General features: G+C 40.0%; 2 protein-coding genes across 2 annotated transcripts; both read left to right on the forward strand.

Moving 5' to 3' along the window:
- Positions 1–342: 342 nt before the first annotated feature.
- Positions 343–8,183, forward strand: fscn2a (fascin actin-bundling protein 2a, retinal). The gene is made up of 5 exons (XM_041063482.1): positions 343–1,397; positions 4,460–4,616; positions 4,722–4,843; positions 4,964–5,131; positions 5,217–8,183. Exons 1-5 carry the CDS (start codon positions 575–577, stop codon positions 5,420–5,422), a joined length of 1,476 nt encoding a protein of 491 aa, XP_040919416.1. The 5' UTR covers positions 343–574; the 3' UTR covers positions 5,423–8,183.
- A 7,127-nt stretch (positions 8,184–15,310) lies between these two features.
- Positions 15,311–21,717, forward strand: LOC121197943 (transmembrane protein 235). Its single transcript, XM_041061721.1, has 4 exons — positions 15,311–15,718; positions 16,819–16,896; positions 17,433–17,570; positions 19,931–21,717. Exons 1-4 carry the CDS (start codon positions 15,547–15,549, stop codon positions 20,173–20,175), a joined length of 633 nt encoding a protein of 210 aa, XP_040917655.1. The 5' UTR covers positions 15,311–15,546; the 3' UTR covers positions 20,176–21,717.
- Positions 21,718–23,385: the final 1,668 nt, after the last annotated feature.

Raw genomic sequence — 23,385 nt, forward strand, 5'->3', positions numbered from 1 at the left:
ATCAAAGCTAAGATAATCCTAGGACTGGATGGCATGGCTACTAGTATATGGACCTAAATATGAGAGTGAGAACCAATAGGGAGTCAAGTTGACAAATGAGTGTCAGTGTGAGTTACAGGGAAGGAAGACCAGGGTCCGGCAGAAAAGAAAGAGATGAGAGTATAAGGGGAAGATATGGAAGAGATAGAGAATGAAGCTGCACTTAGCGTGTACCGGAGAAGGAGTGGGAGGAGGGGAGGTTTGTGGTTGGTGCTCTGGTATGTGACGTCAGCGGCTTGTTGGATTGAGGTGCTGTGTCCTGCTGATTTTAATCCTAACTCATTAAGGAACAGAGAGCAAGTGCCTGTGCAAGCCCTCTGGGGAAAGAGAGAAAGTGACAAGGGAAGGAAGGAACACTAAACAATCCATCAAGAGAGATAAGTGGAGCTAATTTAAGGCTTGAGAGACAGAAGAAGGGCGAAATCAGGCATTTTATTCTTGCTTTTCAGTCTCATGCCGGCTTTCCCTCATTACCCTTTCCCTTGTTTGTCCTAAATCTCTTTACTCGCAATCTTAACGTGCGGCCTGTTCCAGCATGCCCACAAACGGAATTAACAGGGCCCTGAAGCTGCAGTTTGGCCTCATCAATTATGAGAATCGCTACCTGACGGCTGAGGCCTTCGGCTTTAAGGTGAATGCCTCAGGCACTAGCATGAAGAAGAAACAGATCTGGACCTTGGAGCAGGATGAGCAAGATGGCCAAGTTGTGTTCCTCCGCAGCCACCTGGGACGTTACCTGGCCTCTGACAAAGATGGGAAGATCACATGCGGGGCAGAGAAGCCTGACACTGACTGTCGTTTCCTTATTGTGCCCCAATCTGATGGTCGCTGGGCACTGCAATCAGAGCCTTACCTGCGTTACTTTGGAGGCTCGGCTGACTACCTGTCCTGCTTTGCCCAAGTCATTGGGGAACAAGAGCTGTGGGCCGTCCATTTGGCTTTACACCCGCAGGCCAGTCTGCTCAGTGTGGCACGTAAGCGCTATGCCCATCTGTCTGCTTCAGATGGAGAAATCTCAGTGGATAGCAACATTCCCTGGGGAGTGGATTCCCTGGTCACCTTGGTATACCAGGACGGCAAGTACAGCCTGAAGACCTGCGACAGCCGTTTCCTAAGCAATGATGGCAAACTGGTGAAGGAGAACACCAATACTACTAGCTTCACACTGGAGCTGAAATCTGGCAAGCTGGCTTTTAAGGACTGTGATGGCAAGTATCTGACCCCAGTGGGTCCCACAGGAACACTGCGTTCTGGCCGTTGCTCCAAGCCTGGAAAAGATGAGCTGTTTGATCTTGAGGAGAGTCACCCACAAGTAGTTTTTCAAGCCGCCAATAAAAGATTTGTCTCGGTCAAGCAAGGTAATCAGCTTCTAACGTAGTCTTGAGAAAAAGAATATTTCTTTGTGTGTGTAACCACATATTTTCCTCATCTAATGATAACAAATGAGAGCTTGATATTTATTAAATTAATAATTTCATACAGAAAATGTATGTAAATTTATGAGTGCTCCACTTACAGAATGGTGTTCTCAGTCCAGAAGCAAAAGCACAGAGGAGCTTCAAAGTCGAAATGACATTCATTGATTGATTGTCTGCAAATACATTTTTAGAGAAACATGAATGTATTCAAATGAGGCAAGGTAAAAGTGTCTTCATGGTAACAAATGGGCATGAAAACGGTATGGCAAACATGACAAGTTCACACTAAGGGAAAAAAGAAATTATGAAAATAACATCATTGTTAATGCATCTCTTTTGACAAAATGAGAGACACAGCAATTTCCTCCACTATGATTTTGCAATCACTGTGCTGCTGTAAGTCCTTGTGCACTTTACCACACTCGTTAGCACGTGGGACTAGGTGAGAGCATGTTCAGATCCTTTAGAGAGGCAAAAAAGCAGCGCATTATATTTTCAAATGACTCTTTGCCAACCTCTCAGTAAGATAAATATTTTTTATTTCTCACTATCCTTGTTCCAATTTATTTTCACAGTCTGTGATTAAATGGAATAGTCTTCTTTTGGGTAATGTTAATTTCAGATCAGTGTTCCTCTCCTTTCAGTGGTCTCCTGTCTCACTTCAGCATTCTGTTCCCTGCACTTCTCAGTTCAATCTTCACAACAGTCTTGTAAAGCTATTAGGAAACTGAACCTACACAGTTTCATTTTGCAAGTTTAGGTATTGAGGTTAGCTAGCAGTCTAAGTCTTGCCCTATGTAAAATAGCTAAGAAACCACAGCACAGCAGGGTACCTATTGTGCCTTTTGACAAATTATAATATATTTGATGTAAAGCAAATTTAAATATCACACTGTGTATAGTAATAAGGTATTCAAATTAACTTGAGATGGCCTGGATTTATTTAATTGAATCTTTATAGTTGCACTACAGTAACCATAAAAGCAAATCAGTAACATGTACCAGGTAATGAGAGAAGGCCCTGCCTTTCTTTTCTACATGCTGGATCCAGAGTGGTTGACAGCCAAGCTGTGGAGGTAACTGTGGTAATGGGCTTTGTCATTTCCACTGTGTGTCCATTGAAGATTAAGCAGAGTGCAAATGACTCCAGGGCAGATCTGTGCCCCATGGGTGTCAATTACCATCAATGGACTTTAAGCCTTGCAGCGACTCGCTCTTTACTGTCATCGGTCAAGAGAAGTTCTCCAAATTATGAGGATCTATAGTTGGCCAGTGTTGCAATGAGGTGCCCGAGCCAGACAGATCACTTACAAGGTCTCTTTGCAGACTGCAAGACCTGATCTGCTCTGTCCTGTGCAACTATTCAAGCAAACAATGTGGTAGAACAGGGAAGCAAATTGTGTTCTGTTACAGCTTTTAAAAGCTTTAAAACTCAATTAAAACAAGTAACAGTTCTTACAAGCCTTAGGGTATTGTAAACTAGCTGTACAATGCACAAGCAAAACTAATGAATATCTGAGGAACAAGGCTCTGAAACTAACTTTAGGCCGCAGTCATTGTTATAAATAAAACTGCTTTTAAAAAAAAGGTCACTATCAGGGCAATTTTTCAACATCATGGCTCTCCATCCTCATAATATAGGGCAAAGAATTAAATTTTTAACTGTAGTGTTTGGCCTTGTGGCAGTTTCACATTTTTAAGGAACAAGGCACTGAAAGCTGCTTAGAGGGCCCTGCGGTGCAGATTTGCATTTCACCACTCAGGGAATTACAGCAAGCGAACGAACAGGGAGGGTGGAGGGGTGACTGTGGGGGATTAGGGTTGTAACAGGCTTAAGAGAAAGGTTGAAGGATATTTCTGTGGCATCTAATTTGAACTACAGCAGACACAGTTCAGTTTTGTGTGTCTGTATATTCACCACCACCTGACGTACCCCACCAGACAGGAGTTATTAATACATGTGGATTAAGTATGTAACACTAGACTGGCTGCGAGACACTCGAGTATAGACAACAGGGAATTAGCTGTGTAACTGAGAGATAGGTACAATTTTCAGCAAATTTTGGATGTGATCCTCCACTGGGTTTAGCTGTACCTGTGTGAAGCACGAGAACATCCACGGCGGTCGGATAGCTAAAAATCAGGTAAATAGTTTAAAGTGATCATCTGTCCAAATTGTTTATTTTGTGTCTGAAACACTGAACCTCCATAAATTAGAGAGGTGAAATGCATTCCAATAAAAAAAAATCCTGTAGCATAATCCACTTTTACAATTCAAACTGAGCAACGTTTTGGCTTTTCTATGACGGGGAAAACAAGATTTTTAGCTAGTTAAAGTTAAAACTGGCTACTTGCATTAAAGCATAACATAATAATTATGACTAATTGTAATAGATCTGTGAAGGTAACACTGAGAATTTGGTCAGTGCTGTATCAAATGTGTTAACATTTGCTGTTGCACTTGGACTTGCATTAGCAGAGAAGATCACAGGGGCCCATCTGCTCAGCCCACAAGGAGCCTTGAAGCAACACCATGCCAAAGCACCATACATTTGTGTATTGCACAGTATGACACCTTCATTTTAACGTTTATGTTGCCTGAACTCACAACTGATGTAGCGCAAAATCAAGCAAGCAAAATTATTCAGGAAGGTGTAAGTAATGTGTATGAATGAAATTCATAGCAGACATTTTATCCATCTGTCAAATAAAATGCTGTGTGACCTAATAACATCTGCTGCCTATATGCTGGGACAAAAGCTTTGAATGAGTCATTGTAGGTAGCACATTGTATTATGAGGTGCAAACAGACAGACATGGAGGCATGGATGTAATTAAATGTTGGATTACTACTATGCACATGAGTCCCTCTAGTAATGCCTGAGAGAGTAAATGGCATTCAAGAGGCAGCAAATGGCATTCAAGAGGATGCAACATTGTAAACCGTAATTTCTACTGAACAAAGGCACAACTGTCACGACTGTCTTTTCCCTTATTACCAGGAGTGAGTATTTCAGCCAATCAGGATGTGGAGACAGACATGGAGACCTTTCAGATGGAGATTGATAAGGAGAGCAAAAAGTCCATGTTCAGGACCAATGGCGGATCCTACTGGACTCTAGTGTCTCACGGAGAGATCCAGTCCACTGCCACAGAAGTGTAAGCAGCTCTTGTATCTTCAAAGGAAAAACTTTATTGTATGTTTTCACATACCTCTTACCTGAACCTCTCCATCTGCCCAATCATGTCTCTTTTGTTCCCCAGTGAGGTCAACACAATGTTTGACATTGAGTGGCGAGGACAGAGGGTGGCACTCAAAGCAAGTAATGGAAAGTATGTGTGTACCAAGAAGAATGGGCAGCTCTCAGCAGTCAGCGATACAGTGGGTAAGAGATTTCGAGCAAGCAACTTCAGATTCAATGCAGTGTTTGTTTGAAATTGCCGCCACGGGTACAGCCTTGTTGACATACAAGCAACAGATGACCAGTATTTATCCTTCATTGCAGGTGATGATGAATTATTGCTGATGAAACTCATCAATCGCCCCATGCTGATCCTCCGAGGAGAAACCGGCTTTGTGTGTCACCACAAGAACTCCAACACTCTGGACGCAAATCGATCTGTCTACGACATTTTCTCATTGATCTTCAATGACGGCGCCTATAACGTCAAAAGTCAGTGTGCACAACATACCAAATACAATGGTAGTTTTCATTTAAACAAATGGCTGAAATTTAATTCACTGATATCCTTCTGCAGGTGTGAATGGAAAGTTCTGGTATGTCTCTAGCAGTGGCCTGGTGTGCTCAGACGGAGAAAAGCCAGAGGACTTTTTCCTTGAGTTCCTGGAACATGGACGCATCGCCATCAAAGGTTCCAATGGCAAGTACCTCCGTGGCGATCAGGGAGGCACACTTATGGGTGATGGTACATCTGTCGATGCATCTTCTCTCTGGGAGTACTGATCCCCCTCAGTAACGGTCCTGAAAGAGAGCCCAAAATGTGGATGCAGGACCCGCTTCTATCAGCCCATTTGAAGCAGACTGACAGGGTAACATTTTCCTGCCTGTTTTTATACTAGCTTCCAGGTGCCCGATCCCATGTTTTTTGTTTTTTTTAAATTGGGAAGAAGTGAATGCTGTAGGAAGATATGTGTGTTTTTTCTTGCAAATGTTTAACGTTTTGTCTTTCAAATGACAATGCCAATATCAAGCAACATATACTGAGTGAAAATGTATAATTTCATATGTACGGAATAAGAAAGTGACTGTCCCAGTTCCTTCAGACACATTTTGTTCAATATAGGTACAGTGACAACACAATATCATTGCAGGCAGCCACACTGCTCAGGCACTAAACAGAGCAAAATTTAACAAAATATGTTGCTTCATAACTTGGTTTGTCGCTCCCTTTGAGACATTTTCTGTTCTATTCAGAAACCATGTCCATGAATGGCAAAAAACAAACCTTTAGTTGTTCTGCTGCCAATAAATTCCACTGGCTAAACAGACTAAATATCTCCAAAAGTTCAAAAAACCTTTGCAGATTTTTTCCTATCAAAACTGATATAAATCTGGCAAAGAAAGACAGACACATCAGTCCTGAACAACATTCACACTCTGACTGAGAATCGGTCATAGACAATGACAGATCAGTGTGGCTGCATCCTAAGTTTTAGTTCAGACATACAAGGTTCTTCATTTATGGACAGAAAATTAGCTTAATTTGGTTTAGGAGGACATTAGTCGGTTATGATTATCTGGATCTTACTTCTGTATCCTCTGTCAACAGCTCCAGCATGTTTGTTTACAGCTTTTACATGATTTCAATACTTGACATGTTCTGTAAGAACAGCGTAGTCATTGATGTCACTCTAAGCAAAGGTAATGCAACGTTGTCTTCAAAGACAGCGAATGGCTGGTGCCAGTGGGGTTTTTTTGTCCATTTATCTTAATTGACCATTTACAGCTTCCATAAAAGCACAATATAGAGCAAATGAAGTGGACAGGAGCAAATAGACTGTATCAGGCACTTCTGCAATGCTGAGAAATGTATATGCAAGGACAACTTAAGTCAGCACCAGTGCAAACAGAAATACATTTGTTGAAATAGGTGTGTAATACATATAGAAATACAGAGATCAGACATGTTCAGGAACTAATATCAGTAGAAATGTCACATGAGCACATTTAAAGCATCTGATGGACTATTTATCATTTTTAATGTACCAGGTGTGAACTCAGAAAGTGCTTCGCTGGTGTTCTACCTAGGGGCCTTAAACCATACTGCATTCTATATCCCTTTATACCCAGTTCTCATGTTCAAACTTGGGTGGTAAGATTAGAAAATATAATGGATTTTGATAACAGATATTTTTGATAAAGGAAGATTTCTTACTGGAACACTTATGAGTGGAATGAGCCTCATTAGATCATTAAAACAGTGAAATCTTGTAAAACACGACAAAGAAGCAAACGTGTTTGAATACAAATCTTAAAATAATGCTTGTTCTCTGTTTACCCACACTCAAGATGAGAAGATGCAATGAATTTCCTTTGTGAAATGAGTGCTTTGTGTGCTCACTTTGCCCAGCTCCAATGTGTCAACAAACTGCTCTGCCCTCAGACAGCTTTGGGGTTTCTGAAAAAACATTTTTCACTCCTGACAAAGCTGAGCTTCTGCTTATACCCTCTGCTTCCACTCTTTGCACACAGCTCAACCAAAGATGCCCCACTGAAACTGATAAGAATCTCCCCATCAAACTGGATAAAACAGCAAAAAATGTATTTCACAAAAGAGTGTTTTCTTAGTAACCTACCTAACACTGCTTTTATAAAATGAGATCAGTAGCCTCTAGTTGACCCTTAGCCAGCTCAGCGCTGTTAAACAAGATTTTTTTTTCAATATTTTGACTCAATCCTTCACATTATTCACTGAATTGATTACTCCTGACACCCATCAAATCGCTAAGGGCACAAGCTGCCCAGACCTTTTTTGAAACAGATGTTGGTGTGCAGTGCAGAGAACAATCTGAACCTGTATACAGTTTATTCTGTAGATTTTTTTGTCAGTTATTTCCCAAGAAGAAATAAAATCTGCAATAGTTCAAGTGTAATATCTAAACCAATGGTTGTGTGACGTGTGCAATTTGCAATTAATAGAGAAACATTTTAGAAAGCAAGGTCTAAAAGGCTTGCTCACCTGTGCACCCTGTATCAGCTCCATAGAGAGCCTCTGGCCATATTTTAGAATGTATTTAAAATATACGTAGATGTTTGTTGTTTTACTATCTTTGTTTGCTGATATTATTTTTGAAAATGTTGATAACAATAAAAACTTGACAATGTCTTTGTTCACTCTGGCACTAGAACTGTATGCAAAGCTATGAAAATGTTTGTCACATCTCTACTCTGACTCAGTAGTTTGGATGGCAGATGGGGTTGGCCATTTATAGTGGGGTTGGGGTGTTTGGAACCCTGAGGTTCCAAACACATCAAAGTGCCCTTGAGCAAGACACTGTACCCCTAAATGTTGCACAACAAACAATTTATAAAATATTTAACTGGACTAAATTATTATATTCGATCTAGCTGTGCTAGCTCCAGGGTTCTGACATAGTACACACTGGCTCAACAGGAGACTTAAATACAACTGGGATATCATTAATGTTATTAGTTGCACTTGTGCCTTTTCTGCTATGACTAAAATGTCTGCTGAAAAGGGCTGATGAGCCCAGTCACTGGTTACCAAAAAAAAAAAAAAAAAAAACTTTGGCAATATGACCAATACTTTGTCAAGAAAAGAATCCAAAACAATGATGACATCTGTGACCAAAATGCCAAAATATACTTAATTTTCCACTCAAAACACAGTCTAACCTTATCAGCATTCATTCGTAAATTAAAGGCAGAAGAGACTGATGAGTGTTTCAGTGTGAGGATTTTCCCATTCCCTACACTGGGTGGCAGTGTGGACCTCTCTTAGTTCATTCTTTGTTACAATAATAGTCAGTGACGTGCTGTGAAAGTACCATACCCTGCTGCAATCACGACAAGAAGTAACACCTGTTAGCCATCCACCACACTGCAACCAGCCTCCTGACATCTGATAACACTTCCAGCAACTCCAATTCAGTCACTTGCAAAACACAATATTGAAAAGGTCATAAGAAAAAAAAAAAAAAAACAACAGACATGATTTCACAGTATATATAGGAAGACCTTTAGCTTTCTCATCATCTCCTACAGTTTCATAGCATTTTAGACTATTTATTTATCCACAACAGTGCCAAGTGTGGCTTTTTAAAAAAAAACATTTACAGTTGTCTCTCTAGAAAACACACACATATAAACATACAAATCCTAGTTATACTGTATTTGTGAGGACACATCACTGACATACTGTTTTCCTAGCTTATCCTAACCTTGACCATCACAAGTAGATGATCCCAATCCAATCCTTACCTTAACCCTAACCTAAACCTAATTCTAATCTGAACCCTAAAACCAAGCCTTAACCCTACAACAGCCATTTTTACTTGTGGGGTCCATCATTTTGGTCCCCACAAAGCTCTTGGACTACGAAAGTATAGTGGGGTCCTGGTTTGGACCCCACGAATTTAGTAAAACAAGCCCACACTCACACTCACACACACACACACACACACACACACACACTCTAAACCTTTCTCAAGCCAAACACATTTTAAATTGACATTTTGCCTCCTCTTGTTTAATTCTATAATTACACTGGCAAAAGTTTCCTTTGAGAATCACAGCCCGTGAACACTTTGATCACTAGCCCTGATCATCACACACACACTACTAACTGAACTGGAGATGTTTGAACAGATTGTAGAAAAAAATTTGTCTTCAAGGACTCTAAAAGTAAATCTGATGTTTTCACTTCAAATATCCAACTTTCTCACCCAAGTTTCACCTTCTGTCTGTTTGAGTGTGAACCAGAAAACTATAAAGCTCTGGTGAGAACCAGATGGGTAGAGGTCAATATGTACTGCTGGCACTATTTTCCCTCTGTGTGCTGTGCTGCAACACTGGCGAGACTTGTTTGCAGCCAGAGTTGTTCTGGACAAATCATACAGCAAAACAGAGTTCGTTCAGCCAGGTTGTCAGGTTGGTTTGATCAGATCCACCAAGGAAGTTATCTCAAAAATACAAACATTAGAGAGATATCCAATTCTGATTTCTTGTGCATTAAAAGCAAGTATGTACTTGTTTTAAACAGACTGCCAAGATACACTGAGCCTTTATGCAAATCAAGTTTAAACCGAGTTCAGCCAACTCCTTGGATCAGTCACAAAATTCCAGTGAAACACATACAACAAACAAATATATTCATGACACACAGTGGCACACACAGGCTTCAGTGTAAATGTGCAGTGGAACTGGACGGTTTTGAGGTTTTTTTATGTCTGAAAAAGAAATAAAAAACCCCAAAAGGCACAAATTCAGCACAGTGCAACTCAATATAGAGTTTATTTCATCTAAAAGAGTACTCTACCAATTTCGCTTTGCACTCCTACAATATTGTCAGACTCATGATGAACAGTTTAATACAAGTATCAAAATCAATGCAGCACATAACATATATCCAGATATCCCTGATCTCCACCTGTTAATTATTCACAATAAATGACTTCTGTTTGCAGACGATTTAATGTTACCAGCCCCATCTTAAGAGGCGTTACAACATCTGCATTATCTGCACACATCCAGGCCTTGACAGTGAACCTAGAGAGGACCAAGATCGTGATTTTCCAAAAAAGTCCAGATCTCAGTGAAATCCCCACAGGGTGTTACTTGGCTCCAGATCAATCTCAACACCTTTAAGTGCCAACCTAAATTACTGAAATCCACAATTGAACCAATTTTATCATATGGACATGAAGTTCAAGAAAAAGAAAAAAAAAAATAGAAAATGGGATAAACACCCCAAAGCTTGATTCATTCGTGGCGTCCTGCCACGTATTGATTTTCTATTTCCTTACTACTCTAAATGGATAAAATCTTATGTCACTGTAGAGCTGCATGCAGTGCATTGATTTGCTCAGTCCCTCCTTGCCCTGCTCTCTCTCTCTATCTTTTTCACACTTACTTACACACACACACACACACATACACACACACACACACACACACGCACGCACACACACACAGTTTGTGTGTGAGAATAGTCTGCAAATAAGACCTCCTCTCTGTGCACACTCTGAATCAAATCACGATTTGATTGCACACCCCCCTCAACCCCACCCCCCACCCCCAAGATGCAAAAAAGAGCCATAAAATTCTACAGACACCTTAAAGCCAGTGAGCCCAGCTCCACCTCTGCCCATTAAAAAGCTACAAAGAGGAAAAGACGAAGAAAAGTCCTCTTAGCCAAAAAGCTCATAGGCCTCAGCTCATCAAACATTGAATGGCTTCAATACAGACCTCACACAATCCAAACCAAACAAATTATTGCCAAAGAGGTGGGGAAAAAATAGGTATCATCCACTGGCCATCGATTGCAAAAACCTAAAGTTAACGCTATTTAGCACTGAACAGACAGACAAAAAGGATTATTATCACAGATTATCTCAAACTGAGAGAGACAATAGTATGAGACCACATGATCACAACCTGGCCCTTGAGGCTGGTCCACACAGACAAACCTGGCAGCCTAGAGTCAGTTCTGCCAGCAACAAAAGGTACAGACAGAAAGACTCAGAGTGAGAGACTGAATTGGCTTCTGTGTAAACAGAGGGAACTGGTGAGGACAGAGAGGATCAGCTCATTTCTGTCATCTCCTGTTCTTGCATCATGCTGCTGTCACGTCTTCATACCGTCTGCAGTAATACACAGTTCTGGATATAATGGGGCTGAGTCCATTTCACTTGCATTCTTCAAATGACTCTGGAAAAACAGAACAGACTTAGTGATCCACAGCATACATCAGAACATAACTCGCTTAGGAATTTATTGCATCATGTCAACAAAGCTTCACCAATTCAAGGTTAGCTGTGGACAACTGCTGTAGCTCTACATGCAAACAGAAGAACATGGATGGTAGAAAGATGGCGCAAAAATTTCAAAAAAAGCGGGAAACCAGAAAGTTCAAACTGGCTGTTGTGACAGAGCAAAGGTGAAACACTAACTGACCTGAATGTTACTTCACATTAAGCCAGCAAGCCAATGCAACGCTGCCTCTGCAGAAATTAAGTGGAAAAACCAGTGCTTCAAGCAATCATAAGGCAGCAGCTGCTTAAACCAAGCACAGCACATTTTAGCTATGATTATTAAGTCCTAAGACGGTTGTTAATTTAAAGCACGGCAAAGATTTTTTTTTTTTTTGGTTCATCAAAAACTGCTAACAAGTGTTGCAAAGGTTTTAAGCAAATTTCTCAAAGGTCTGCAAATTAAGATGCAAGCCAGCGTGTGCTTGCATCAACTAATGTTCTTCAAGAAAATACTCAAAAGCACTTCAAAAAAATTACATAATTATCTGAGCCTCAACAACTCTGACACATCATGGCATTTCATTACTGTTTTCCACCTAAGATGGCATTTGAGTTATTCTAATGTAAGAATTTGCAAATTAACACAGGCTTACAGGTGCACCGATGATACAAGCCTACATCTTTTGAATTGTTCCGTTTATCTGTTCAAGACACAATCTGAGCAGTATAGCCCTATTCATTTAAGCTTTGTAATACAGTATGTCTGGATTTAAAGTTTTAACAGATGCTGAGGATCAGACATTATCTGCTTAATCATTTATTACCTCTGCAGTTTAACTAGGCTACAATCAAAGCCAACTCCTCTCCTCTTTCTCAGACCTGTGCAACAGATTGGTAGATAATGAACACTGTAGTTTTAAATTAGAATTTTCAATAACACATGTTGTGTGCAGTCTGTCATTTTTTGCAACCAAATAAATAAAGATAATGGAAAATTGTCGTTGTCTGTGTTTGTGAGACAATCATCTCTGCTGGTTAAATAATACTCAGGAGGTGAAATTATCTTTGTATTAAATAGATACCGCAAATTAAGAAAATAATGATCTGTCATTCAGGTTTTAATTTTATTTTAAATAAATCATCTCATTACATAGATCCATTATTCTAAAAGCTCCTTTCTATAACATCCTCTCCTTTCTGTGAACATCTGACAACAGTACTGTGATTTAAAAAAAAAAAAAACAAAACTGCCCACTCAATAATAATGATGGATGATCCAAAGGATAAAGTCTGCATGTCACAGAGAGGTCACCTGCCAAAGAAGATGGATGTATTTAGTCTTCATGAAGACATTAAAAGTTGACACTGGTTGTCCCTCAAATAGGGCTTTGTCTGTGCACTCTGAACTAAACACAGAAATCAAATTAATTCTACTTCAATGCATGGCTTATTTATGGCAAAGTGCCCATCTGATTTCCCTACACGGCACAGTGAATGCATTTGTGGAGACACAACTGAAACGCAACTCAACTGCAAATAGGCCGTACAAGTTTTGATGTCTGAAAATTGCAGTGATAAAGAAGGACTTCATTTTCCTTCCTACACTTAACAAATCCATTACCTTTCCACTGTAACACAGTGCTACTCAAACACATCAGTACTGCATGTGACATGACGGGCAGATCTATCAAGGGCAATTACAGTTACCAGGTTATTGGGTACTCTTAGTCTAATACAAAAGCTGCTGTTTGTATCAGGAAATGTAGGCTAAGTTAAAGAAACACCTATACCATACCCTAAGAGTGTTGTACTAGACTGCATTAGTTTTAATTAGGTGTATGTGTATCTAATAAACTGGCAACTAAATGTATGTCCAGTTGCAACCCTGACATGCTCAAACTGTATAACAATATACGAAGCACAGCCAAATAAAACTGTAATATTGTGTGCATGGATAACTTATAACTAGTGCCAAAACAATCAGCCAGTTTGACTAATCTGATTTAGAGCTGCAACAATTAGTCAATTAATCGATCATCAGGAAAACAATCTGCAACTATTTAAAAAAAATGACTGATTAAGTCATTTTTCAAGCTAAAACTCTGCTGCTCCTCTGAAATTTTATAGACTGAACAATTAATCAAGAAAATAATAGACAGAGTAACTGACAATGGAAATAATTGTTAGTTTGAGCCCTAATCTAAATAAATTAAGACCAGGCTGAAATTTAGTACCATTGCTAAAACAATCTGCAGATACTGCAGCTGGTTCCCACGACACCTCTACAGCGATGAGGGGAAACATTATTTCCATTCCTCTTCTGACTGTATCTCCCCCGTAAGCCTGACAAATTAAAATATGAGTTTCATGATTTCATGTTCATTATGGTTCTTACCAGCTCTGAAATATGTATTGGTTATTTCACTTTCCATGTGTACTAACCCAAGGGTTGTGGAATTTTGAAATCTGCTTGATTGCTTCAGGCTTATTCAAGAAAGTCTTATTCATGTTCAGTCTTAAGATGCTGAAATCTCAAGCCTCTCAGCCTCCTTTTTGTTTTTGTTTTTTTTCTTTTACACCACTCTCTAACATACAATACTGTCCAGACGTCAGGGTAAAAACAGATCCAAGCTACAACAGATATTGGTAGATTTATTTTTCAGGGAGACAACAACAATCATCATGCAGCTTCAGAAGCAGGAATAGCTTCAAAATGTCGCTCAGTAGTGACCAAGTCTGAGTCCAGACCTCAGTCCAATTGAGAATTTGTAGGAGGACTTGAAAATTGTTTTTTCAGACGTGGTCCCCCTGCAACTTCATAAGTTGGGCAGGAGAGCTTGGGGGGGGGGGGGGGGGGGGGGGGGTCTCAGCCTGTGGTCAGGCTGTAACTTTAAATGCTGCCAGTGCTCCCTGATGAATACTCATGCTATGTTAATGTATTTTTGTGTTATACGGGCACGTAATGTACGGCATTCTGCATTTGTTTGTATTTAAAGTTCACTTTTCTGTGTGACAGTGACACAACAAAAACAGCTTAACCACATCGACTAATAGCGTTCACCTGTAAATCACCTACCTTGTGATCTGATGCTAAAGGTAGCAGGTTAGTTCAGGGCAGGTGTCTATCACTGCGCCTCTCGACTGTTTTACGTTATTGTTCGACACAAACCATGAACTTTTCCGACACAAACTGTTCGCAGACATCTCAAACTACATGGCCACCGACACAACAGTGCACTCTTTTCTCCTTCTCTGTAGAGTAGCGTCGTCTATCTAAACTGCCCCTGCCCCCTACGGGACTCCTCCGGTATGACAGGTGACCGAGTGCCTGCTCATAAAGTACATGTTTTTATTATATCAGTATTATTTGATGTAACCAAGGTGTTATGCCTGCAGAACCTTTGAAATGTAATCATCTTTTAAGCCTTGGGGGCTTTTGTTATTAGGAGCAGGTTCGTGAGCCTTACATGCTATTATTTTATTCATGATGTCTGGTTTGGCCTCATGGTGAGGTGCCTCTTCATTTACCACTGTATGAGTACAGTGGTAAAAGGGTGGGGACTGTTAACTGTATCTGATCACAGTCTCAGCCTCTGTCGCTGTTAAACATAGACTACAATTGAGTTACAGTGAAATAGTCAAGTCGACTCCAAACGACTAAGCCGGGGCCGGATATGGGCGATTTTGTATTTGAAAAAGAATACATCTCAATCACCCTCACAACACAAGTCCTCGGATCAGAGACTTGTTTTGAAAGGCGGCACCGGAAACGTGTTATTTTATTCCCACAGCTTGACACTATGGATATAACCAGGAGCGCTATAGCTGCTGCCAGCCTCAATTACCTCTCAGTGTTATTAGGTGGCGCAGAGAAATGCGCCTCTCTCTGCTCTTACTTATGTTTTTTTCCCTTCTAAAGTAAACTGGAAACAAATGTGTCTTTTTTTTTCATCAGTTTCCTAAACTACATTTTAGTCACAGCCATGAAGAACCAGCACTTCACAGGGAAGGATTCAGCTGGATAGCTTTTACGCATCGCACATCTTGGAGCGTCGATGGAGACTGCTGTGTAGAAAAATATAAGAAAACAGAAGAATATTAGAGTTACTGCGCTCCGTGTGTGGACCGTATAAAATGAGGTACGGGTCGGTGGTTCTTGGTGCTGGGTTTACAGGTTTGCTCAGTTTTAGCCTCCTCGCTTTGGCAATTGGGACTGATTACTGGTACATCATCGATGTGAAAAAACCCAACTACACGGGCTCAGACACCCTGAGTTCACACTCCGGACTGTGGAGAATTAATGAAGGTATGTCAACTCAACTTAAGCTCATGGATTGTAGTTTGTGTGGGCTTTTATTTAGAGGGTATGAACCCTTATAAGTGCTCAATTATGGTGTGTCAGGTGCAATAAAAATTGGATGCAGACCTCATTTTTCTACGGTAACTTTTGAGAATTTTGGGTGACTTCAACACTGTTGTGCCTAAAATGCATAAGGTTTATTATTTTGGAATTAACTTGTAACATTTGTAATTCAAGAGTGTCTTGAATTGTGCAAATACAAATATTGATCGTTTGTGAATATCACAGTACAGTTCATCGATCATGAGTCTTTAATGTTGCTGCGTTACCGTGTTTATCTTTCAGCAGCAGTCCACGGCAGAAGCTTAATTTGCTAGGATTTTTTTTTCTCCACATCACTCCATTATTAGGGTGCGGAGAACTCCGGTGCAAGTGATTCTCAGTTGCGACAGTCTTACACAGAAGAGGTGACATTCCAGCGGTTTTGCTTGGATAAATAAATGACAGACGACCGTATGCAAGCACACAGGAGGTTGCAGATAGAAACTATATATCTATATCTATATCTATATATATCTATATCTATATATATATCTATATATCTATATATCTATATATAGATAGATAGATAGATAGGTAGATAGATAGATAGATAGATAGATAGATAGATAGATATTCTTTTCTCCACACATGCAGCTGCAATATTATCTGCTTGTTGGCTGCACACCTTGAGGTTCCAGAGGTTACAGTGTTACTGTGTAGTTCACACAGTAAATGCCAAGTGATGCGACAACATTTTGGAGCTCAACAAGCAGTGCTCACCTGTGGGCACACTGGGAGAAGTGGAACATAGGCTGACACAAATTCAAGGCACAAAACTGTCAACACATGCAGGGGTGAGGTGAAGTGTGTCAGACAGAGACGTCTTTAATTGGTTTCACTGGTTTAATTGTGCAATGTGTTATTTTTTCTAAATATAGTGATTATTTGTTCTACTCTGAGACAAAAAATTCACATCGCTTGGTATCCACCAGCAATTGTGCAGAGTCCTACAGCTCTGTCCACACATCCTGTCATGTGTAACCTTTTTCTCTTGACATTTTCAGGAGCAAACAGGAGTTCATTCATCTCTTCTTTCACAGCAAATATGTCCAGCCTGCCAGAGGCAGAAAGGCAGCTTCTTGGTGAGTGTTTTTGCTTATCAGCTGACATGAGAGATGAAGACTAAATGGATTTAAAAGTCATAGAAAGGGATTTCTGGTAGTGGTAATTGATAGGTCATGTTGGCTGCTGAAAAAGCATTGCAATTGTAAGGTATATTGTCAGACAGTCACATTCAGGAGACAAACAGGGCAAACATGAACAATTTGCAAAGGATAGGACATACTTGGTCATTTTTTTAAATTAAAAACATGCTTTTTAAAAATCTTGGCTTTGACAGTGAGATTGTCCACTGTGACCAAAGCTATTTCAAGAAAGTTTCAGTATTTTACAAGTTGATTTTCATATCCAACCGACAATGGAAATTAAACCCAATGGCTCCCTGGATGGTGGAAATCAATCTGAAAATCTCAGCTGCCTTTGCAAATGGTTGCACTCAGCAGTAATGTAAAATCCAGCTGACCTGTAGGTCAGGCACTATTTAAAAAAATCACAGTGCAGACCTTTAAAATATTTATTTAACTATATTGTGATTGTATGTGCACACGTGTGCTTCCAGGCTTGCACAGGGTGGTGGTCATCCTACTGCCCCTCAGCCTGATCCTGCTGGTGTTTGGCTGGATCTTTGGACTTGTCAGTTCATTGGCCTGCAGCCCCAGATTGCTGGCTGGATCAGCAACATACTTTCTCTTCTGCAGTAAGTCCATACAAATTTGTTATTGTTTTTTGTTTGTTTTCTGAGCCTGTAGCAATGGTGTGCGATCTGTGTGTAGGCTGGTCTGAAGAAAATCCTTTGGTTGGTGGTAAGACATACACCGCAAGAGAAAGTGTGTAGGTGGCACATAATACACTTGCATGTGTATTATGGTATATATATGTTAATCACACCTTCGGATTCACTTCTGGCTGATTGGTAACAGCTAGAAGCTAATTTCAGCCTTTCTAGACATTAGCAGTAATTGGCAGAATTGAACAGTGATACTTGTTGTATAGCTACAGATTAAATATCTCCATGTGGACATTAAAAGCCCCTTATAACTCAATTAAGTTAAGATAAGATAAGATAAGATAAAAATACTTTATTGATCCCAAACTGGGAAATTCAACTGTTATAGCAGCCGTGTACAGGTAATAAACACAATATATATGTCCTATGCCCTACATAAATCTGCAGTAAAAAAGCTAAATAAAGCTAAGTATAAGTAACAGTCAGCGGTAACAATAATAATAATAATATGAGTTAGGTACTGAAATTTTCCTCATGCTGTTGTGTGAGGAGATGGGAATTTTATGGTAAAAATTAGGACACAGGTTCAGACTGGTGTAACAGCACTGTACCGCACTTCTGTCTCTTTATTCAATCTGTTTTTCAGAAAGTGTGAAGAGACATCGCATGACCGGCTTGAGACATTGAGATGCAATTATAGTAGTGCTGTGCTGTAGATGGTCATGCTGCGCTGAGAAGGCCTCCCATATGTTAAATTACAGTTTCCTTTTCCAAACGCCACCACGCTTTAGAATGGTGTGAACAAAAATAATTTCTGTAACACATGCCTGTCAGATTTACATATAATGAATCATAATTGCAAGCTGGTTCCTGGTGAGCCAGAACATTTTTTTAGACACCAAACATTCTCAGTGTGGATATGGAAATAATTAACAGTATTGATCGCAGCACTTGGAATGATTGCTGATCAAGTGAAGTGGCACGAAATTGCAGAAGAGCATGTCCTTGATTGGACGACTCAGTCAGACCTCCCCTTGGAATCATCAGTGGGCTCCTTCTTGTGCTATTCTCTGTCACTATAAAACAAAATTTAACTCTCTTTTTGTAGAAATCAGTTGTGAACAAATGGACAGCCCATTAGATATATTAGGTAGAATTTTGTTCCGGACAACAATCCGGGACAGTCAACTCACGAACAAGCATCTTTATAACTTCATCTCAGAATAATGCTCTTGAAATAGCTCATACACTTTTGTATCTGTCCATACAAGAATGAAGAATACAAGAATTGAATGCTCAAAAACATAAATTGAATTTCCAACAGAACAAGAGCTCAAAGAAAAAAAAATATTCTGGAGAGTCCTCTTTGAGTAGAAATGTCCAGGTTTGATCTATGCAGTAAGGAGACCTGATTGGCTAGTTCCTTAAATAGCAATATAAGGGCATGCTTTCATCAGCAGTACAGTAACAGAGAGTGTGTTCACTGTGAATAGTTCTGCTGCTGGGCAGTTGCAATAAATAGAGTATCCTTCAAATAATGCATTTGATTAGGTCTGAGCTCAAAGGGATTGAGCTTGAATCTCAGTTTGGGTATGGTTGAGAGTGAATGCATGAATCTGTCACAGAAGTTGAAGGTCTCATTATATACTTCCCCATCTCTGCTGACAGGCCCAGCCTCCCACGTCACACAGCAGAGACAGCTAATTTCATGCTTTGCGCTGAATGTCCTGTCCACATCTCTACATCAAAAGACCTGCGAGCACTAACCTCTTGCACTTTCAAAACCACCTCTGATACTAGGTACACAGAAAGGGGATAATGGATTTCAGGGTTTTGTACCATTTTTATTCCTTCTTTTTTAATGCATTAACTACCTGTTTCTGAGTTTGAAATTTCAGTGGTTTGTCCAAACATAAGTTTTGTGTTGAGCACCAGTATGTTATCAATAGGTAATGAAATCACACTCTGAACACTCACATCATGTACTGCAGTACTGATGAATTCGTCTCTTCGGACTTTGGACAGGCCTCTATGAATGTGAGACCTGTAAAAACTGACATTTCCATCTCAGACAATATTTACCACTTCCTCAGTTTGGACTCTGCAGCTGAAGGTCATTTTAAATTGCCGCCTTCAACCTATTAAAATGTTAAATGTTTGACATTCAATGATATGTTATTGTTGTCAGTTCACCTCTATGATAGTTGTTAAGCGAAACGTTTCATCTGTCTCTTTGGGAACACAAGAAGTCAAAACCAATACACAGCAAAAGCTTCATACTAACATTACAGGTGCAAGAGAATGTGTTGATTGTTTCTGTGCACCGACAGGTCTCTTCACCTTATCCGGGGTCAGCGTCTACATCAAATACTCAAACCGAGCCATGGAGGAGTTCCAGCAGACTGTGTCCCCAGAGAACCTCGCCTATGTGAACGTGTCCTTTGGCTGGTCCGTAGCCACAGCCTGGCTCTCCTACGGCTTGGAGGTGGCCACTGGCCTGCTGCTCATGCTAGCTGCCAGAATAACTCAAATGAAGGGACATTATGACTCTGGTGTCACCATCGCCATGTTATAGATTGACATGGAGAGTGAAGCTAAAAGCACACAGGTTGGATGGTATTTTATTTTTGTTGTTATTTATTTAGTTTTGGTACGGAAAAAAATCCTTAGAGGAGTATTGTTGTCAAATAAGTAGGTCAGGGACCAAGACAACAAAATGTAGATGAAAGCTGGCTTTACGTAACTGCAAGCATAGACACATAGATGCTGAATAAGTGGCACGGTTGAATAGCTGTTTCTTCATTGTTTTTGCTGGCTTGTTGTGATGCCTGCTACCTTTCATCCTCTCAGTTCCATTATCTGTCCATTGTCCATTGTCAACGATGTGTAAATGTGACTACAGAAACAGAGAAAATAGGGTAACCATTCACAGAGTAACTACTGCACTGCTTAACAGTATTTTTTTTTCCTTTTATTTATTTATGTAGTGTGTCTCAGTAATTTCAACCTTGTGTTGCCACATTCCAGTCTTTATGTATGTATAACTATCGTAGTTCGTAAGCAATTCTGTCAATTTGTGGCTCACATTTTATTAGGTGAAATGTTTTATGTGAGTTGTGTCTTGAAACTTGTTTGTAATTTAAAGTGAGCTGCTTCATCTACAACCCAAATGGCAAAGCAAGCAGTTAAGTTCTTTTGATGCTATGTAAGCTTTTCGACTTGAGGAGGGCTTCTGTGCCTCCGCCATACCCTAACCGAATTTACATATATAGATTGGGTATTTCATTCAAGTGAAAAACATTGCTGATTCTGCAGCGGGAAAACCACCAGGCAGTAGAGTCACCTACAAGTCAAAAGTGGAATAGTTTCTTGTATTTCATAATAGAACAGCTGCTGCATTGTTGCTCCATGCTCCGGAGTAATTCGCGTTTCACAGCTTTTGAAAAGCAGTTAGCATTTGATCGATGTAGAGGTTAAGACAGTGTTGACTGCTGAGGATTGGGACTTTTAGAGAAACACCTGAAATTCTAAGTTTGTGCCTCCTGCTTGTAACCTTCTGTGCCCATCCTATTGTTAAATGCATTAATCATGGGAACAGGGTTGAAGGTAAGTCCACGCTTGGAGAGAATGGAAGCTGCTTCAGCAGTACAGAATATGTGCATGTGTTGTTGCCTGCTTTGCCGTAGTTAACAGCTAGATATTGTATTATTCTGTCTGTGCTGTCCAATATTTGACTTCTCCTCTCTGCATACTGGAAGTAAAAAGACCACTGTGAAAATACAACATTTAGCACTTTGCAATGCCGTAAAATTTATTGTGTTGTTGTTCTCTTTTCACAATCATGACAAACCTTGCTCTACTGAATAGTTATGAACTGTGACAGAAAAACAATGAAACATTAGTCTTGTTGTAGTGTGAATGCATACTGTAAGTCAGAGCAGAAAAAGAGCAGCCTGATCAAAGGCTTCCAAATGTCAGTGACACGCTCTGACTCTGTAATCGAATTCCACCAGTGTCCTGAAGATTTTTGTGTCATGAGACAAGAGATCATCTAACACATTATGGAGATATGTTTGCCATGTACTGCATATTTTTATCTACAATAAAATTCTAAGACATCAAGTCTTTCAGTTAACTCGAATACCAAGCCACCTCTCCTGGGGTTAAATTGGGACTGCTTGCCTCTGAATTTAAATGAAGCACACCAGGAGTCAGGTTCGACAGAAAAGCAATTGTGTAAAGAATAAACACAGACAGGCTCAGAAGAATTCTGGGTCTGTTCAATATGTTGTAACACTGTTGTCTATAAACAGTTCACAGCACATTCAAACCATATGAGATGCTGTGACAACAGTGAAATTTAACATAAACATGGGCCCATAATACTGATAGTGTGCTGATGCCTTTTGTGTTGTAATGTGCAAAAAAAAAAAAACAATGGGAATGTGCCAATAAAAAAGGCAAGATAGCAAGGAAATGCAAACAATACAAATTCCAAAGCATTCAAAAAGGTCTGTGGGAGTGTAAATTTGAGAGAAATATGGAATATGCAAAAAAAAAAAAAAAAAAAAACAGAATTACAAGGAAAACTCCACAGGGTACTCATTAAATTTTGGTCATCATCCAGTCCTAGTGGCCTTTGGCATCCTCAAACATCACTGACATCCAGGTTTTTCCAATGGTTGTTTTTAATATGGGAGAAAGAATGAGTTGTTTTTAGCTTCCCTGTCTTTTTATTTTCTCATGTCTGAATTTAGTACCATTTTATTTGCTGTGCAAAATAAAAGTGAAAATTTAGCTGTGAGCAGCAATGTAGGGTTGAGAGAAAAGTGTTTGAAGCAGAGTATATTACAGGATTTTGTTTTCCGCTGAGCAATTACAATCATGATTGGAGAAGGCACTTGCAATGATAGACCAGCCTCCAGTTTGTGTGCTTGCTGACAACTTTGTCATAGCCAAATTATCTCCAGTACATAACATGAGCGTTCCTGGTAGTTGTACAGGAATTTTACAATCATCAACTACCAAGAAACTGATATGCCTGTTCAGCTGTCTTGAATTGTGACTCATGAGTATATAAAGCAAAACATTAGGCTAATTGGCTACTCTACATTGCCCCTAGGAGTGAGTGTGTGGTTGTCTGTCTTTGTGTGTCAGCCCTGCAATTGACTGGCGACCAGTCCAGGGTGTACCCAGCCTCTCAGCCGTGGTCAGCTGGGATAGGCTCCCCCGTGACCCTGAAGGATCAAGCCATATGGAAAATGGATGGAGTATATTAAGCAGTGTAAGAAATCTCAATTCAGCAAAATTCTGTTGAAAAACAACCTGTGATATATGAGGAAGAGTGATGACCAAAATGAAATGACTAAAATTAGACTACAATGATGATTTTGTCATTTGACAGAAGCTCAGGGAAAAGGTAAACAGAACATTAGCCCAACATGGAAGGGTTTAAGAGCTGCATGCCAAAATATGAGCTGGGCTTTTGGCTAATAGTACTGTAAGTGGAATTTGTGACCCCAAGATGTGGGCCTGCACTAAACACGCTTCTAAATTGCACTGCTTAGCACTATAATGGGAAAAGCAGAGCGAAAGTCTTTCCTAAGGGGTGCTCACGGTAGAGATAGACGCTATAGCATTGAAAAGTGTGCCCGTTTGCCTAAATGTGATTTGCACCATGGTTTAATGTGCCTCTGCTAGTGAATCAAAATACAAACCATGAAACATTGTGTCCACTCAGCTGTTTGTTTGGCAGCTTCCTGCCCAGCAATCCCCTCTCAGATGG

Source organism: Toxotes jaculatrix, chromosome 18 (genome assembly GCF_017976425.1).
Source record: "Toxotes jaculatrix isolate fToxJac2 chromosome 18, fToxJac2.pri, whole genome shotgun sequence".
Classification (NCBI taxonomy): Eukaryota; Metazoa; Chordata; class Actinopteri; family Toxotidae; genus Toxotes; species Toxotes jaculatrix.

What these genes read in the sequence shown, in the direction of transcription:
- fscn2a (XM_041063482.1), top strand. Translation starts at nt 575, where the DNA reads ATGCCCACAAACGGAATTAACAGGGCCCTGAAGCTGCAGTTTGGCCTC. An exon ending in AGCAGTCAGCGATACAGTGG is followed by an intron (nt 4,844 to 4,963) that starts GTAAGAGATTTC and finishes CCTTCATTGCAG; the next exon opens with GTGATGATGAATTATTGCTG. An exon ending in CGGCGCCTATAACGTCAAAA is followed by an intron (nt 5,132 to 5,216) that starts GTCAGTGTGCAC and finishes ATCCTTCTGCAG; the next exon opens with GTGTGAATGGAAAGTTCTGG.
- LOC121197943 (XM_041061721.1), top strand. Translation starts at nt 15,547, where the DNA reads ATGAGGTACGGGTCGGTGGTTCTTGGTGCTGGGTTTACAGGTTTGCTC. An exon ending in ACTGTGGAGAATTAATGAAG is followed by an intron (nt 15,719 to 16,818) that starts GTATGTCAACTC and finishes TGACATTTTCAG; the next exon opens with GAGCAAACAGGAGTTCATTC. An exon ending in AACATACTTTCTCTTCTGCA is followed by an intron (nt 17,571 to 19,930) that starts GTAAGTCCATAC and finishes GTGCACCGACAG; the next exon opens with GTCTCTTCACCTTATCCGGG.